The sequence below is a fragment of the Salmo trutta genome, chromosome 27 (assembly GCF_901001165.1).
Source record: "Salmo trutta chromosome 27, fSalTru1.1, whole genome shotgun sequence".
NCBI lineage: Eukaryota > Metazoa > Chordata > Actinopteri > Salmoniformes > Salmonidae > Salmo > Salmo trutta.
This window is the reverse complement of record NC_042983.1, coordinates 34153842-34173289: the sequence shown is the minus strand read 5'-3', so window position 1 is coordinate 34173289 and position 19448 is coordinate 34153842. Positions and strand designations below refer to the sequence as shown.

The window sequence follows — 19448 nt, the reverse complement described above, 5'->3', positions numbered from 1 at the left end:
TTTCTCTGTCACCCCACCTCTCTCTCTCTCTCTCTCTCTCTCTCTCTTTTTCTGACTGTCACTCTCCATCTGGCTCTTGATCCCTGCTCTCTGAGTAGATAGTTCAGACAGGATTAATATTCCTGACACTTTGATGTCAAAACCACGTATCACAAAGCAGGAGGAGGGTAAGGTTGAGGGGGCGGCGGGTCGAGAGAGAAAGACAGAGGGGGATAGAAAAGGTGGCAGAGATGTGAGGGATGCTGGCTTGGCAGCAAGGCCAGATAAGCTCACCCAGTCGTGTGTGTGTGTGGTGTACGTGTGTACGTGTGTGTGTGTGGTGTGTGTGGTGTGTGTGGTGTACGTGTGTGTGTGTGTGTGTGTGTGTGTGTGTGTGTGTGTGTGTGTGTGTGTGTGTGTGTGTGTGTGTGTGTGTGTGTGTGTGTGTGTGTGTGTAGTGTGTGTGTGGTGTGTTTTCTTTTAATTTCACCTTTATTTAACCAGGTCGGCCAGTTGAGAACAAGTTCTCATTTACAACTGCGACCTGTCCAAGATAAAGCAAAGCAGTGTGACAAAAACAACAACAAAAAGTTACACATGGGATAAACAAATGTATAGTCAATAACACAATAGACAAATCTACATACAGTGTGTGCAAATGAAGTAAGGAGGTAAGGCAATAAATAGGCCACAGTGGCGAAGTAATTTCAATTTAGCAAATTAGCACTGGAGTGATAGATGTGCAGATGAGGATGTGCAAGTTGAAAAACTTGTGTGCAAAAGAGCAGAAAATCAAAAACAAATATGGGGATGAGGTAGGTAGTTGGTTGGATGTGTTATTTACAGATGTGCTGCGTGCAGCTGCAGCGATCGGTAAGCTGCTCAGAGAGCTGATGCTTAAAGTTAGTGAGGGAGATTTAAGTCTCCAACTTCAGTGATTTTTGAAATTCATTCCAGTCATTGGCAGCAAAGAACTGTAAGGAAAGGCGGCCTAAGGAGGTGTTGGCTTTGGGGATGACCAGTGAAATATGAAATATACTTGCTTGAGCGTGTGCTACTGGTGGGTGTTGCTAAGGTGACCAGTGAGCTGAGATAAGGCGGAGCTTTACCTAGCTTTAGGGATAGGCGTCCCGCTAGCGGGACAAAAGCCGACAAAATCCAGTGAAGTTGGAAAGCACGCAATTCAAATAAATAATCGTAATATTAAACATTCATCAACATACAAGCGTCTTACATCATTAAAAAGCATAAATTCTAACTGCGTTGTCTGATATCAAAAAAGGCTTTACGGCGAAAGCATACCATGAGATTGTCTGAGGATGGCACCCCAAATCAACATATTTTTCAACCTGCACAGGCTTCATAAAATCACAAATAGCGATTAAATAAATCACTTACTTTTGAAGATCTTCCTCTGTTACAATCCAAAGGGTCCCATCTATAACTTGAATGGTCGTTTTGTTACATAAAATCTTTCTTTATATCCCAAAAAGTCAGTTTAGTTGGCACCATCGATTTCAGTAATCCACTCGTTCAGTCCAAAAAGCTACCGCTTAACTTCGTCCAAACAAGTCAAACAACGTTTCTATTTAATCCACAAGTACTCTTAAATGTAAATAAACTATAATTATGTATACGGAAAGTAGTATGTTCAATAGGAAAGGAAAATGAGTAAGAATGCTGTCACGTCCTGACCAGCAGAGGGTGTTGTTGTGTAGTTTTGGTCAGGACGTGGCAGAGTATGTCTGTGTATGTGTGTTCTGGGTGTTGTATTTCTATGTGGGTCTGTGTGGCTCCCGATCAGGGACAGCTGGTGATCGTTGTTCCTGATTGGGAGTCATATATTTAGGAGTATGTTTGTCACTTGGGTTTGTGGGTGGTTGTGCTAACACTGCTAGTCTTTTTTGTTTGTAGTAAGCTTGTTAGCCTGTCGTGAGTTTCGTGTTTATTGTTTTCCTGTGTATACTTTGCTTTAATTTATTATTCTTTACGTTAAAAGATGAGTATCCACATTCCGCCTGCAGTTTGGTCCATTCAACACGGCTTCAACAATTATGACAAAATGCGCCCTCTCCCTCGCACGCCGAAAGACTGATATTGTTCCGGTGCTCTTCTCACAAAAACTCCAAATACTTGTTCGTTTTTCAAAAACAAGCCTGAAACCTTGAATAAAGACTTTTGCCATCTAGTGGAAGCCAAAGGAATTGCAATCTGGGATACGGATGTACATAGAAACAATAGGTTTCCATAATAAGATTCTGGGAGCTCAAATAAAATATTTTCCGGTTGGATTTTCTTCAGATTTTCACCTGCCATATCAATTATGTTATAGTCTCAGAAATTATTTTAACAGACAAAGTGTTTTCTATCCAATGCTACCAGTTATATGCATATCCTGGCTTCTGGGCCTAAGTAACAGGCAGTTTACTTTGGGCACGTCAGTCAGACGGAAATTCAGGAAACTAGACCCTATCCCTAAGAAGCTCTAGCAAATACTTATAGACGACCTGGAGCCAGTGGGTTTGGGGACGAATATGTAGCGAGGACCAGCCAACGAGAGCATGCAGGTCACAGTGGTGGGTAGTATATGAGGCTTTGGTGACAAAGCAGATGGCACTGTGATAGACTGCATCCAGTTTGCTAAGTAGAGTGTTGGAACCTATTTTGTAAATGACATCGCCAAAGTCAAGGATCAGTAGGATAGTCAGTTTTACGAGGGTATGTTTGGCAGCATGAGTGAAGGAGGCTTTGTTGCTAAATAGGAAGCCGATTCTAGATTCAATTTTGGATTGGAGATGCTTAATATGAGCCTGGAAAGAGAGTTTACAGTCTAGCCAGACACCTAGGTATTTATAGTTGTCCACATATTCTAGGTCAGAACCGTCCAGAGTAGTGATGCTAGTCGGGCGGACGGGTACGGGCAGCGATCGATTGAAGAGCATGCATTTCATTTTACTAGCATTTATGAGCATTTGGAGGCCACGGAAGGAGTGTTGTATGGCATTGAAGCTCGTTTGGAGGTTTGTTAACACCGTGTTCAAAGAAGGGTCAGATGTATTCAGAATGGTGTCGTCTGCGTAGAGGTGGATCAAAGATTCATCCGCAGCAAGAGCGACATCATTGATGTATACAGAGAAAAGAGTCGGCCCGAGAATTGAACCCTGTGGCACCCCCATAGAGACTGCCAGAGGTCCAGACAACAGGCCCTCCGATTTGACACACTGAACTCTATCTGAGATGTAGTTAGGGAACCATTCGAGGCAGTCATTTGAGAAACCAAGGCTGTTGAGTCTGTCGATAAGAATACGGTGGTTGACAGAGTCGAAACCCTTGGCCAGGTCGATGAAGACAGCTGCACAGTACTGTCTTTTATCGATGGCGGTTATGATATCGTTTAGGACCTTGAGCGTGGCTGAGGTGCACCCGTGACCAGCTTGGAAATCGGATTGCATAACGGGTAACGTACGGTGGGATTCGAATTGGTCGGTGATCTGTTTGTTCACTTGGGTTTTGAAGACTTTAGAAAGGCAGGGCAGGATGGATATAGGTCTGTAACAGTTTTGGTATAGAGTGTCCTCCTTTGAAGAGGGGGATGACCGCAGATGCTTTCCAATCTTGAGGAATCTCAGATGATACGAAAAAGAGGTTGAACAGACTAGTAATCGGGGTTGCAACAATGGCGGCGGATTAATTTAGGAAGAGAGGGTCCAGATTGTCTAGCCCAGCCTATTTGTAGGGATCCAGATTTTGCAGCTCTATCAGAACTTCAGCTGTCTGGAATTGGGTGAAGGAAAAGTGGGGGGGGGGGGGCTTGGGCCAGTTGCTGCGGGGGTTGCAAAGCTGTTGGCCGGGGCTGGGGTAGCCAGGTGGAAAGCATGGCCAGCCGTAGAAAAATGTTTATTGAAATTCTCGATTGTCGTGGATTTATCGGTGGTGACAGTGTTTCCTATCCTCAGTGCAGTGGGCAGCTGGGAGGAGGTAGTCTTATTCTCCATGGACTTTACAGTGACCCAAAACTTTATGTAATTAGTGCTGCAGGATACAAATTTCTGTTTCAAAAAGCTAGCCTTCGCTTTCCTAACTGACTGTGTATATTGGTTCCTGACTTCCCTGAAAAGTTGCATATCGCGGGACTATTCGAAGCTAGTGCAGTACGCCACAGGATGTTTTTGAGCTGGTCAAGGGCAGTCAAGTCTGGAGTGAACCAAGGGCTATATCTGTTCTTAGTTCTACATTTTTTGAAAGGGGCATGCTTATTTAAGATTGTGAGGAAAGCAATTTTAAAGAACAACCAGGCATCCTCTACTGACGGGATGAGGTCATTATCCTTCCAGGATACCTGGGGAAGGTTTATTAGAAAGGCCTGCTCGCAGAAGTGTTTTAGGGAGCGTTTGACAGTGATGAGGGGTGGTCGTTTGTCCGCGGACCCATAACGGACGCAGACAATGAGGCAGTGATTGCTGAGATCCTGGTTGAAAACAGTACAGGTGAATTTAGAGGGCAAGTTGGTCAGGATGATATCTATGAGTTTGCCCGTGTTTACAGATTTGGAGTTGTATCTGGTAGGTTCCTTGATAATATGTGTGAGATTGAGGGCATCTAGTTTAGATTGTAGGACGGCCAGGGTGTTAAGCATATCCCTGTTTTGGGCACCTAACAGTACAAACTTTGATGATAGATGGGGGTCAATCAATTCACATATGGTGTCCAGGGCACAGCTGGCAGCTGAGGGGGGTCTATAACAAGTGGTAACAGTGAGGGACCTATTTCTGGAGAGATAGATTTTGAAAGGTAGAAGCTCGAACTGTGTGGGCATAGACCTGGATAGTATGACAGAACTCTGCAGGCTATCTCTACAGTATATTGCAATTCCCCCCCTTTAGCAGTTCTATCGTGACAGAAAATGTTGTAATTGGGAATGGAAATTTCAGAATTTTTGGTGGCCTACCTAAGCCAGGATTCAGACACGGCTAGGACATCTGGGTTGGCAGAGTGTGCTGAAGCAGTGAATAAAGCAAACTTAGGGAGGAGGCTTCTGATGTTAACATGCACAAACCCAAGGCTTTTACAGTTACAGAAGTCAACAAATGAGAGTGCCTGGGGACACACAGGGCCTGGGTTAACCTCTACATCACCAGAGGAACAGAGGAGGAGTAGGATGAGGGTACAACTAATGGCTATAAGAACTGGTCGTCTAGTGCGTTGGGAACAGAGAAACAGAGCAGATTTCTGGGAGTGGTAGGATAGATTCAGGACATAATGTACAGACAAGGGTATGGTAGGATGCAAGTACAGTGGCGGTAAACCTAGGCATTAGGTGACGATGAGAGAGGTTGCATCTCTGGAGGCGCCAGTTAAGCTATGTGCGGTCTCCGCATGTGTGGGGTTGGGGTAAAGAAGCTATCTGAGGCATGTTGAGCGGGACTAGGGGCTCCGCAGTGAAATAAAACAATGACAACTACCCTATACAACAGTATAAAAGACATATTGTCATTAAAGAGAGGCGTAAAGCAATCACAGATGTTGATTGGGAGAGCTAAGACAACGGGTAAACAGCTAAGACAATAACAATGTGTAAATGGCGATGAATGGGTAGAGAGGGTCAGTTAGCTACACACAGGGCCTGAGTTCGAGGCTGGGGCCAACAGATAAACAAAATTAAGTACCGTGATAATGAACAGTCCAGCAGGCATCAGCTGTGTAGCTGAGGGATCATAGGGTCCAATGAGCAGCAATAGATGAAACAGGGAGCAGTTCGGTAGTCATTACTACGCTAGGCGAGGGGGAGACATGGCTTTCAGGAAGCTAGCGGGCCAGGGATAGCAGAAGGTTCTTCACCGACATCCACGACGCAGAGGCCGGTTGAGACGACATCAGCCAAATAATGCAGCAGACCAGCAGACCAGTCGTGATGGATTGGAAGGGGCTCCGTGTCGACAAAGGGTCCAAGCCCAATTGGCAAGGAGGTATCGTAGCTGGTGTACTTTGTTTGCTTGCCGGGAGATGGGCCTAGCTTGAGGCTAGCTCGAGGCTAACTGGTGCTTGCTTCTGGACAAGGGCGTTAGCTATAATAGCCACTTGGTAGCAGCTAGCTAGCTGCGATGATCCGGTGTAATGGTCCAGGGCTTGCGGGAGAAATCCGGTGATGTAGTGGAAAAAAGAAGTCCGATATGCTCAGGGCTGATATCGCGCTGTGCAGACTGGCAGGTATTATCCGGGCTATCCAGACTAAAGTGTCTGGTGTCTGAGCTAAATGGTAAAGCCTGCTAGCAGTGGCTAAAAATGACTAAATAGCTAGTAGCTAATTAGCTGGCTACCTGCTAATGGTTCCAGTTATAAGGTCTAAAAAATAGCAGATCCGTACCACATTGGGTGAGGTAGGTTGCAGGAAGGTACAGTCGTGGCCAAAATTTTTGAGAATAACACAAATACACTGCTCAAAAAAATAAAGGGAACACTTAAACAACACATCCTGGATCTGAATGAAAGAAATAATCTTATTAAATACTTTATTCTTTACATAGTTGAATGTGCTGACAACAAAATCACACAAAAATAATCAATGGAAATCCAATTTATCAACCCATGGAGGTCTGGATTTGGAGTCACACTCAAAATTAAAGTGGAAAACCACACTACAGGCTGATCCAACTTTGATGTAATGTCCTTAAAACAAGTCAAAATGAGGCTCAGTAGTGTGTGTGGCCTCCACGTGCCTGTATGACCTCCCTACAACGCCTAGGCATGCTCCTGATGAGGTGGCGGATGGTCTCCTGAGGGGTCTCCTCCCAGACCTGGACTAAAGCATCCGCCAACTCCTGGACAGTCTGTGGTGCAACGTGGCGTTGGTGGATGGAGCGAGACAGGTCTGGGGAATTCAGGTCTGGGGAACGGGCGGGCCAGTCCATAGCATCAATGCCTTCCTCTTGCAGGAACTGCTGACACACTCCAGCCTCATAAGGTCTAGCATTGTCTTGCATTAGGAGGAACCCAGGGCCAACCGCACCAGCATATGGTCTCACAAGGGGTCTGAGGATCTCATCTCGGTACCTAATGGCAGTTAGGCTACCTCTGGCGAGCACATGGAGGGCTGTGCGGTCCCCCAAAGAAATGCCACCCCACACCATGACTGACCCACCGCCGAACCGGTCATGCTGGAGGATGTTGCAGGCAGCAGAACGTTCTCCACGGCATCTCCAGACTCTGTCACGTCTGTCACATGTGCTCAGTGTGAACCTGCTTTCATCTGTGAAGAGCACAGGGCGCCAGTGCCGAATTTGCCAATCTTGGTGTTCTCTGGCAAATGCCAAATGTCCTGCACGGTGTTGGGCTGTAAGCACAACCCCCACCTGTGGACGTCGGGCCCTCATACCACCCTTATGGAGTCTGTTTCTGACCGTTTGAGCAGACACATGCACATTTGTGGCCTGCTGGAGGTCATTTTGCAGGGCTCTGGCAGTGCTCCTCCTTGCACAAAGGTGGAGGTAGCGGTCCTGCTGCTGGGTTGTTGCCCTCCTACGGCCTCCTCCACGTCTCCTGATGTACTGGCCTGTCTCCTGGTAGCGCCTCCATGCTCTGGACACTACGCTGACAGACACAGCAAAACTTCTTGCCACAGCTCGCATTGATGTGCCATCCTGGATGAGCTGCACTACCTGAGCCACTTGTGTGGGTTGTAGACTCCGTCTCATGCTACCACTAGAGTGAAAGCACCGCCAGCATTCAAAAGTGACCAAAACATCAGCCAGGAAGCATAGGAACTGAGAAGTGGTCTGTGGTCTCCACCTGCAGAACCACTCCTTTATTGGGGGTGTCTTGCTTATTGCCTATAATTTCCACCTGTTGTCTATTCCATTTGCACAACAGCATTTGAAATGTATTGTCAATCAGTGTTGCTTCCTAAGTGGACAGTTTGATTTCACAGAAGTGTGATTGACTTGGAGTTACATTGTGTTGTTTAAGTGTTCCCTTTATTTTTTGAGCAGTATATTATTTTCCACAAAGTTTGCTGCTTCAGTGTCTTTAGATAATTTTGTCAGATGTTACTATGGAAAACTGAAGTATAATTACAAGCAATTCATACGTGTCAAAGGCTTTTATTGACAATGACATGAAGTTGATGCAAAGAGTCAACATTTGCAGTGTTGACCCTTCTTTTCAAGACCTCTGCAATCCGCCCTGGCATGCTGTCAATTGACTTCTGGGCCACATCCTGATGGCAGCTCATTCTTGCAAAATCAATGCTTGGAGTTTGTCAGAATTTGTGGGGTTTTGTTTGTCCACCCGCCTCTTGAGGATTGACCACAAGTTCTCAATGGGATTAAGGTCTGGGGAGTTTCCTGGCCATGGTCCCAAAATATTGATGTTTTGTTCCCCGAGCCACTTAGTTATCACTTTTGCTTTATGGCAAGGTGATCCATCATGCTGGAAAAGGCATGGCTTGTCACCAAGCTGTTTCTGGATGGTTGGGAGAAGTTGCTCTCGGAGGATGTGTTGGTACCATTCTTTATTCATGGCTGTGTTCTTAGGCAAAGTTGTGAGTGAGCCCACTCCCTTGGCTGAGAAGCAACCCCATACATGAATGGTCTCAGGAGGCTTTACTGTTGGCATGACACAGGACTGATGGTAGCGCTCACCTTGTCTTCTCCGGACAAGCTTTTTTCCAGATGCCCCAAACAATTGGAAAGGTGATTCATCAGAGAAAATGACTTTACCCCAGTCCTCAGCAGTCCAATCCCTGTACCTTTTTCAGAATATCAGTCTGTGCCTGGTGTTTTTCCTGGAGAAAAGTGACTTCTTTGCTGCCCTTCTTGACACCAGGCCATCCTCCAAAAGTATTCGCCTCACTGTGCGTGCAGATGCACTCACCATTTTCGAGCAAGCTCTGTACTGGTGGTGCCCTGATCCCGCAGCTGAATCAACTTCAGGAGAGAGTCCTGGCGCTTGCTGGACTTTCTTGGGCGCCCTGAAGCCTTCTTCACAACAATTTAACCACTCTCCTTGAAGTTCTTGATGATCTGATAAATGGTTGATTTAGGTGCAATCTTACTGGCAGCAATATCCTTGCCTGTGAAGCCCTTTTTGTGCAAAGCAATGATGACGGCACATGTTTCGTTGCAGGTAACCATGGTTGACAGATGAAGAACAATGATTCCAAGCACCACTCTCCTTTTGAATCTTCCAGTCTGTAAGTCGAACTCAATCAGCATGACAGAGTGATCTCCAGCCTTGTCCTCATCAATACTTACACCTGTGTTAACGAGAGAATCACTGAAATTATGTCAGCTGGTCCTTTTGTGGCAGGGCTGAAAAGCAGTGGAAATGTTTTTTAGGATTCAGTTCATTTGCATGGCAAAGAGGGACTTTGCAATTAATTGCAATTCATCTGATCACTCTTCATAACATTCTGGAGTATATGCAAATTGCCATCATACAAACTGAGGCAGCAGACTTTGTGAAAATTTGTATTTGTGTCATTCTCAAAGGTTTTGGCCATGACTGTATATTTATTTTGAAAATGGAAAAAAAGAGATTGAAATATATTGAAAAACAAAAAAGAAACTGAATATTTACATAGTGTGTGTGGTGTGTGTGTGTGTGTGTGTGGTGTGTGTGTGTGTGCTGTTGGCAGCTTCCCGGTGCTCCGAACCACGACTGTGTTTGCAGAGGCGTGTCACCGTGGCTACGGGGGAGTGAGGGTCAACGAGAGGTTGCCAGCCCTTGCGCTGTTCTTTATTGGATCCCGGGCAGACCCCTGATAGCCAATCAGCAGGCTCCGTCTAGAGGGGGAGAGCAAACATTCAAAGGCAAAGGCGGCGAGGAGGGCACGTGATTGGACCAACTGAAAGGATAGAGAGGGAGAGTGTGTGTATATGCACTTCTGTGTGTTTGTGTGAGTGCATACTGTGTGTGTGTGTGGGTGTGTGCATGCGTGCATGTGTACTGTGTGTGTGTGTATATGTGATAATGTGTGTGTATGTGTGTTCGTGTGTGTGAGCAAGAGGCTCAGAGGGGGGCTGGTCAGTCTGGTTTCAGTGGAGGTAACAAAGGTGACAGCGTATGGTGGGCAATAGCCAGACGAGGCAAGGGGAGGATCCTTACACTAGTTACATTACAGTCAAATGGATCACAGTATCTGACAGCAACACATTTTTGCCCTCAAGGAGAATCCTTGGTAATTGTCATCTGCCAAGAAAGAGCAGGCTCCGGTAGTACCTACTGTATGTATATTGTAAAGACAGACAGACAGAGAAAGAGAGGGGTGAGAGTGTGTGTGTGTGTGTGTGTGTTTGTGTAGGGGTTGAGGGGTACAGTGCAAGGAGAAAGACTGTTGTCTCAGAGAAATATACCAATGCATTGCATGTGTTTGTGAGTCAATTTGCATTTACTGTTCTGTCAGTGTGTAAGTGCTGTCATGAGGTGTGTGTCTGCTACCGTATATAGTACATACGAGATTGTGTTTTGCATCTATAAATCAAATTAAATAAAAATTTGTCTCAAAAGCCGAATACAACAGGTGTAGACCTTACAGGGGCGGCAGGTAGCCTAGTGGTTAGAGTGTTGGACCAATAACCGAAAGGTTGCAAGATCGAATCCCCAAGGTAATATCTGTTGATCTTCCCCTGAACAAGGCAGTTAACCCACTGTCATAGAAAATAAGAATTTGTTCTTAACTGACTTGCCTTGTTAAATAAAGGTGAAAATAATAAATAAATTCTTACTTATGTGCCCCTAACCAACAATGCAGTTTATAAAAAATAAAAGCAACAAGTAATTAAAAAGCAGCAGTAAAAAAACAATAGAGACACTATATACAGGGGGGTACTGGTACAGAGTCAATGTGTGGGGGAACTGGTTAGTTGAGGTAATATGTACATGAAGGTAGAGTTATTAAAGTGACTATGCATAGATGATAACAACAGAGAGTAGCAGTGGTGTAAAAGAGGGTGGGGGGGCAATGCAAATAGTTGGTAGGGATTTGATTAGATGTTCAGGAATCTCATGGACCTAGACTTGGTGCTCCTGTAGTGCTTGCCATGCAGTAGCAGAAAGAACATTGTATGACTTGAGTTGCTGGAGTCTTTGACAATGTTTTGGGCCTTCCTCTGGTATAGAGGTGCTGGATGGCAGGAAATTTTGCCACAGTGATGTACTGGGCCGTTCACGCTACCCCCTGTAGTCCCTTGCGGTTGGAGGCCGAGCAGTTGCCATACCAGGCAGGCAGCTGTAGAACCTTTTGAGGATCTGAGGACCCATTTGATCACGTTGAGGGAGAGGTTGTTGTCCTGGCACCACATGGCCAGGTCTCTGACCTCCTCCCTATAGGCTGTCTCGTCATTGTCAGTGATCAGGCTTACCACTGTTGTGTCATCGGAAAACTTAATGATGGTGTTGGAGTCATGCCTGGCCATGCAGTCATGAGTGAACAGGGAGTACAGGAGGGGACTGAGCACGCACCCCTGAGTGGCCCATGTGTTGAGGATCAGCGTGTCGGGTGTGTTATTACCTACCCTTACCACCTGGGGGCGGCCCGTCAGGAAGTCCAGGATCCAGTTGCGGAGGGAGGTGTTTAGTCCCAGAGTCCGTAGCTTATTGATGAGCTTTGAGGGCACTACGGTGTTGAACGCTGAGATGTAGTCAATGAATGGCATTCTCACATAGGTGTTCCTTTTGTCCAGGTGGGAAAGGGCAGTGTGGAGTGCAATAGAGATTGCATCGTCTGTGGATCTGTTTGGGTGGTATGCAAATTGGAGTGGGTCTAGGGTTTCTGTGATAATGGTGTTGATGTGAGCCATGACCAGCCTTTCAAAGCACTTCATGGCTACAGATGTGGGTGCTACGGGTTGGTAGTCATTTAGGCAGGTTACCTTAGTGTTCTTGGGCACAGGCATTATGGTGGTTTGCTTAAAACAAGTTGGTATTACAGACTCGGACAGGGAGAGGTTGAAAATGTCAGTGAAGATCAAATCAAATCAAATCAAATGTATTTATATAGCCCTTCTTACATCAGCTGATATCTCAAAGTGCTGTACAGAAACCCAGCCTAAAACCCCAAACAGCAAGCAATGCAGGTGTAGAAGCACGGGGGCTAGGAAAAACTCCCTAGAAAGGCCAAAACCTAGAAAGAAACCTAGAGAGGAACCAGGCTATGAGGGGTGGCCAGTCCTCTTCTGGCTGTGCCGGGTGGAGATTATAACAGCACATGGCCTAGATGTTCAAATGTTCATAAATGACCAGCATTGTCAAATAATAATAATCATAGTAGTTGTCGAGGGTGCAACAAGTCAGCAACACAAGAGTAAGTGTCAGTTGGCTTTTTCATAGCCGATCTTTGAGAGTTTCTCTACCTCTCCTGCTGTCTCTAGAGAGTTGAAAACAGCAGGTCTGGGACAAGTAGCACGTCCGGTGAATAGGTCAGGGTTCCAGCAGGTCTGGGACAACAGGTCTGGGACAGGTAGCACGTCCAGTGAACAGGTCAGGGTTCCATAGCTGCAGGCAGAACAGTTGGAACTGGAGCAGCAGCACGGCCAGGTGAACTGGGGACAGCAAGGAGTCATCAAGCCAAGTAGTCCTGAGGCATGGTCCTATGGCTCAGGTCCTCCGAGAGAGAGAAAGAAAGAAGGAGAAAGAGAGAATTAGAGAGAGCATATTTAAATTCACACAGGACGCCGGAAAAGACAAGAGAAATACTCCAGATGTGACAGACTGACCCTAGCCCCTCGACACATAAACTACTGCAGCATAAATACTGGAGGCTGAGACAGGAGGGGTCAGGAGACACTTTGGCCCCATCCGATGAAAATCCCCGGAAAGGGCCAAACAGGTAGGATATAACCCCACCCACTTTGCCAAACCACAGCCTCCACACCACTGGAGGGATATCTCCAACCACCAACATACCATCCCGGGACAAGGCCGAGTATAGCCCACAAAGATCTCCGCCACGGCACAGCCCAAAGGGGGGCGCCAACCCAGACAGGAAGACCACGTCAGTGACTCAACCCACTCAAGTGACGCACCCCTCCCAGGGACGGCATGGAAGAACACCACTAAGCCAGTGACTCAGCCCCGTAATAGGGGTAGAGGCAGAGAATCCCAGTGGAAAGAGGGGAAACCGGCCGGCAGAGACAGCAAGGGCGGTCCGTTGCTCCAGCATTTCCGTTCACCTTCACACCCCTGGGCCAGACTACACTTAATCATAGGACCTACTGAAGAGATATGTCTTCAGTAAAGACTTAAAGGTTGAGACTGAGTCTGCGTCTCTCACATGGGTAGGCAGACTATTCCATAAAAATGGAGCTCTATAGGAGAAAGCCCTGCCTCCAACTGTTTGCTTAGAAATTCTAGGAACAATTAGGAGGCCCGCGTCTTGTGACCGTAGCGTACGTGTAGGTATGTACGGCAGGACCAAATCGGAAAGATAGGTAGGAGCAAGCCCATGTAATGCTTTGTAGGTTAGCAGTAAAACCTTGAAATCAGCCCTTGCCTTAATAACAGGAAGCCAGTGTAAGGAGGCTAGCACTGGAGTAATATGATAAAATTTTTTGGTTCTAGTCAGGATTCTAGCAGCCGTATTTAGCACTACCTGAAGTTTATTTAGTGCTTTATCCGGGTAGCCGGAAAGTAGAGCATTGCAGTAGTCCAACCTAGAAGTAACAAAGGCATGGATTAACTTTTCTGCGTCATTTTTGGACAGAAAGTTTCTGATTTTTGCAATGTTACGTAGATGGAAGAAAGCTGTCCTTGAAACAGTCTTGATATGTTCTTCAAAAGAGAGATCAGGGTCCAGAGTAACGCCGAGGTCCTTCACAGTTTCATTTGAGACGACTGTACAACCATCCAGATTAATTATCAGATTCAACAGAAGATCTCTTTGTTTCTTGGGACCTAGAACAAGCATCTCTGTTTTGTCCGAGTTTAAGAGTAGAAAGTTTGCAGCCATCCACTTCCTTATGTCTGAGACACAGGCTTCTAGCGAGGGCAATTTTGTGGCTTCACCATGTTTCATTGAAATGTACAGCTGTGTGTCATCCGCATAGCAGTGAAATTTAACATTATGTTTTCGAATGACATCCCCAAGAGGTAAAATATATAGTGAAAACAATAGTGGTCCTAAAACGGAACCTTGAGGAACACCGACATTTACAGTTGATTTGTCAGAGGACAAACCATTCACAGAGACAAACTGATATCTTTCCGACAGATAAGACCTAAACCAGGCCAGAACTTGTCCATGTAGACCAATTTGGGTTTCCAATCTCTCCAAAAGAATGTAGTGATCGATGGTATCAAAAGCAGCACTAAGATCTAGGAGAACGAGGACAGATGCAGAACCTCGGTCTGACGTCATTAAAAGGTCATTTACCACCTTCACAAGTGCAGTCTCAGTGCTATGATGGGGTCTAAAACCAAACTGAAGCGTTTCGTGGACATTGTTTGTCTTCAGGAAGGCAGTGAGTTGCTGCGCAACAGCTTTTCAAAATCTTTTGAGAGGAATGGAAGATTCGATATAGGCCGATAGTTTTTTATAATTTCTGGGTCAAGATTTGGCTTTTTCAAGAGAGGCTTTATTACTGCCACTTTTAGTGAGTTTGGTACACATCCGGTGGATAGAGAGCCGTTTATTATGTTCAACATAGGAGGGCCAAGCACAGAAAGCAGCTCTTTCAGTAGTTTAGTTGGAATAGGGTCCAGTATGCAGCTTGCCAGTTGGTCAGCGCATGCTTGCAGTACACGTCCTGGTAATCTGTCTGGCCCTGCGGCGTTGTGAATGTTGACCTGTTTAAAGGTCTTACTCACATCGGCTGCTGAGAGCATGATCACTCAGTCATCCGGAACAGCTGGTGCTCTCATGCGTGATTCAGTGTTATATACCTCGAAGCGAGGTAAAGTAGTTTTGCTCATCTGGTAGGCTCATGTCACTGGGCAGCTCTCGGCTGTGCTTCCCTTTGTAGTCTGTAATGGTTTACAAGCCCTGCCACATCTGACGAGCGCCAGAGCCGGTGTAGTACGATTCAATCTTAGTCCTGTGTTGACACTTTGCCTGTTTGATGCCTGTTTGATGGTTCGTCGGAAGGCATGGCGGGATTTCATCTAAGCTTCCGGGTTAGAGTCCCGCTCCTTCAAAGCGACAGCTCTAGCCTTTAGGTCACTGTGGGGACAACGTCATTGATGCACTTAATGATGAAGCCAATGACTGATGTGGTGTACTCCTCAAAGCCATCAGAGGAATCCCCGGAACATATTCCAGTTTATGCTAGCAAAACAGTCCTGTAGCTTAGCATCTTCTTCATCTGACTACTTTTTTATTGATCTAATCAATGGTGCTTCCTGCTTTCATTTTTGCTTGTAAGCAGGAATCAGGAGGATATAATTATGGTCAGATTTGCCAAATGGAGGGCGATGGACAGCTTTGTATGCGTCATTGTGTGTGGAGTAAAGTTTCCCTGCATTAAAGTCCCCAGCTACTAGGAGTGCCACTTCTGGGTTAGCATTTTCTTGTTTGCTTTATGGTGGAATACAGCTCATTCAATGCTGTCTTAGTGCTAGCCTCTGACTGTGGTGGTATGTAAACAGCTACAAAAAATACAGATGAAAACTCTCTAGGTAGATAATGTGGTCTACAGCTTATCATGAGATACTCTACCTCAGGCAAGCAATTGCTCGAGACTTCCATAGATGTCGTACACCAGCTGTAATTTACAAAAATACATAGTCCACCGCCCCTTGTCTTACCAGGCGCTGCTGTTCTATCCTGCCGGTGCAGCGCATAACCAGCCAGCTGTATGTTGAGAGTGTCGTCGTTCAGCCACGACTCCGTGAAGCATAAGATATTACAGTTTTGAATGTCCCGTTGGTAGTTTAATCTTCCACATAGGTCATCTATTATATTGTTCAAAGATTGCACGTTTGCTAGCAGTATGGAAAGAAGTGGAGGTTTATTCGATTGCTTACAAATTCTCAGAAGGCAAATCATGGGGATCTGGGCCTGTTCCCGAGAAAGCAGTATATCGTTCGCGTCGGGTTTGTCAGACTCATTAAAGGGAAAAAAGGGTTCTGCTACTCCGTGGTGTGTAATCGCAGTCCTGATGTCCAGAAGTTATTTTCGGTCATAATAGATGGTAGCGGCAACATTATGTACAAAATAAAGCAACACAAATAAACAAACAAAAACACAATCAGTTGGGGGCACGTAAAATGTCTGCCTTCTTTTCCGCCTCCATTTTACCATTTAGGAATAGAGGTGCGTGTGTATCAACGTAAATGGAGGTGTGTGTGTATCTTTTGTGTGTGTGCGCATGTGCACCTCTTTGTATAATTGTGTATTTTGTGTACATTGTGTGTGTGTGTGTGTGTGTGTGTGTGTGTGTGTGTGTGTGTGTGTGTGTGTGTGTTGGCGCAGAGCTGCGGGAATGTCAGTGTTCGTAGTACAGTGCTTGTTGCGGTGCTGTTGGCAGGCGAGGGTAGTTGGCTGAGGAGAGGAGAAGTTGATCTGTTCAATGTCAGCTTTCTTGGTCTTTAAAAGCAGCTCCATTATCAGGCAGCGCAGTGAGTTACTGAAGCAAGCATCTTCCGGTAACAGCTCCCTTAGACCAGGAAGGCTGCAGCTAGCGCCTTCAGGCAACAGCTCCTTAGACCAGGGAGGCTGCAGCTAGCGCCTTCAGATAACAGCTCCTTAGACCAGGGAGGCTGCAGCTAGCGCCTTCAGGCAACAGCTCCTTAGACCAGGGAGGCTGCAGCTAGCGCCTTCAGGCAACAGCTCCTTAGACCAGCGAGGCTGCAACTAGCGCCTTCAGGCAACAGTTCCTTAGACCAGGGAGGCTGCAGCTAATGTCTTCAGGTAACAGCTCCTTAGACCAGGGAGGCTGCAGCTAGCGTCTTCAGGCAACAGCTCCTTAGACCAGGGAGGCTGCAGCTAGCGCCTTCAGGCAACAGCTCCTTATCTGCCTGCTGATTGTTTGCATGCTTCCAATCCGGCTGACATTTGCGTCTCAATCAGACTTTAAATCATCAACGAGGGAGAGGAGGCCTCCTCGCGTGTCAACTGGTAAATATTAATGCAGGAGCCGTACAGGAAGACGCTTATGGGAAACAAACAAACAAGTCCCAAATCGGTCTGGGTTTTGCTCCCTCGCTGTGCACCCCAATCCCATTCAGAGATCCCAGTGCTCTATAGGCTTTAGAGTCAAACAGCATGGCTGTGCTCAGGAAGAAGTGCTTACATCACCCTCAGAGCCTAGAGCTGTCTAAAGGGACAAAAACAGAACCAGACAAATGCTTTATTTGTGTAATCTTCCTTATTGATTTTTGTCACTTTCAGTAGATCTCCTAGAGACCTGATCAGTATGATAGGTGTGATGAACTTTACTGTATGGACTGTTAAGACTAATTGTCTTTGCTGTGAAGGTGAATAAATGCTCAGGAAAGTAGGTGGGAGATGTCAATGTCAAGTTGAGCGCAGAGTTGTTTCTCGGCCAAGTGTATGGCCAACATGCTATGCCAAGCCTCCCACTCACATACCTTACCTCCTCATACAGGGCTAACCTGTCAACTGTAGTCATCTCTCCTGGATGGAGACAGAAGCAGAGAGGGGGGATAGAGAGATAGAAGGAGAGTTGGAGAGAAGAATGATGTTTTAAGAGAGAGAGAGGGGGGGGCAGGAATGGCGTTGGGGGGAGACTGAAAAAGAGCTCCTGTGCCAGCATGGGGGCACACTGTCTTCTTCTGCCCCTCTGGAGCTGGGGTTGGAGTTGAGTCTGGGGTTGGAGTTGAGTCTGGGGTTGGAGCTGAGTCTGGGGTTGGAGTTGAATCTGGGGTTGGAGCTGAGTCTGGGGTTGGAGTTGAGTCTGGGGTTGGAGCTGGGGTTGGAGCTGAGTCTGGGGTTGGAGCTGAGTCTGGGGTTGGAGCTGAGTCTGGGGTTGGAGTTGAGTCTGGGGTTGGAGCTGGGGTTGGAGCTGAGTCTGGGGTTGGAGCTGAGTCTGGGGTTGACGCTGTGTCTGGGGTTGGAGCTGAGTCTGGGGTTGGAGCTGAGTCTGGGGTTGGAGCTGAGGTTGGAGCTGAGTCTGGGGTTGGAGCTGAGTCTGGGGTTGGAGCTGGGGTTGGAGCTGAGTCTGGGGTTGGAGCTGAGTCTGGGGCTGGAGCTGAGTCTGGGGTTGGAGCTGGGTCTGGGGTTGGAGCTGGGTCTGGGGTTGGAGCTGGGGTTGGAGCTGAGTCTGGGGTTGGAGCTGAGTCTGGGGTTGGAGCTGGGTCTGGGGTTGGAGCTGGGTCTGGGGTTGGAGCTGGGTCTGGGGTTAGAGCTGAGTCTGGGGTTGGAGCTGAGTCTGGGGTTGGAGCTGAGTCTGGGGCTGGAGCTGAGTCTGGGGTTGGAGATGGGTCTGGGGTTGGGTCTGGGTTTGGGGCTGGAGCTGGAGCTGGAGTTGGAGCTGGGGAGGAGTTGGGGTTGGAGCTGGTGCTAGGGCTGGAGCCGTGGCTGGGGTTGGGGTTGGGGTTGGAGCTGGGGCTGGGGATGGAGCTGGAGCTGGAGCTGGAGCTGGAGCTGGAGCTGGACCTGGGGCTGGAGGTGGGGCTGTGGCTGGGGCTGGGGATGGAGCTGGAGCTGGAGCTGGACCTGGGGCTGGAGGTGGGGCTGTGGCTGGGGCTGGGGATGGAGCTGGAGCTGGACCTGGGGCTGGAGGTGGGGCTGTCACCCAGGGCAGCCTTTGTCTTTTAAAAATAGGCAGGCTCCTCTCTGCTACTGTCGGCGGGATAAGGTCACCAGCAGCTGCTTTGACCTCATTTTCAGCTTATCTTTCCTCAACCAAATGAATCACGGTCAACATATTGACTTCCCGGACAGGAGAAATATGTGTTTTATGTGCTTTTATTTTTCCATGGCACTACTGAGGAGAGCCAAGGGGAGGTGAGGGATTTATACAAGTCCTTGTGGACGATTACGAAGGATCAAATCACAGGATTATTTCCTGTTTGTCACCTCTCGTTTTGTCCTGGGTATTTTGAGAATGCCTTAGAGGCTAAACTCCAAGTTATGGGCATGCTGGGTGTCCCATTACAGCCCCATAACTGGCAATCACTATTCACATCTCACCAGAGATCTGTGAGAACACAACCCAACAACCCATAGCCTGCTAGTACAGTTTGTGCAGACAGTAGCAGACAGACAGTAACGCTATCAGCCAACAGGAAAAGGCCCCATGCAGGTTTCTCTACTCATGGTTTGGTATGAGGCTAACAAATGAACAGTTCACCCGTAGTCATCACTGTAACAACTCTCTGTCTCTCCTCCCTCCTTCTCTCTTCTCTCATCCATATGATGTTTGATATGTATCATTGCTTAGAACTACTCCAGGCTTGACATGTCGGCGTTCCCCCGTGTCTCTTCATCCTTCCCTGTAGGCTCCGGTGGTGTTGAGTTGTGCTGATGAATGATATTGACCGTACACATTGGTTCAGTGGAGGGAAGGAAAAACAAA

General features: G+C 47.1%; 1 protein-coding gene across 1 annotated transcript; it reads right to left on the bottom strand.

The window, feature by feature from the left end:
- Window positions 1-17526: 17526 nt before the first annotated feature.
- Window positions 17527-18754, bottom strand: LOC115165094 (putative protein TPRXL). The gene is made up of 4 exons (XM_029718129.1): window positions 18750-18754; window positions 18527-18658; window positions 17679-18401; window positions 17527-17545 (listed from the first exon to the last, which is right to left on the bottom strand). Exons 1-4 carry the CDS (start codon window positions 18752-18754, stop codon window positions 17527-17529), a joined length of 879 nt encoding a protein of 292 aa, XP_029573989.1.
- Window positions 18755-19448: the final 694 nt, after the last annotated feature.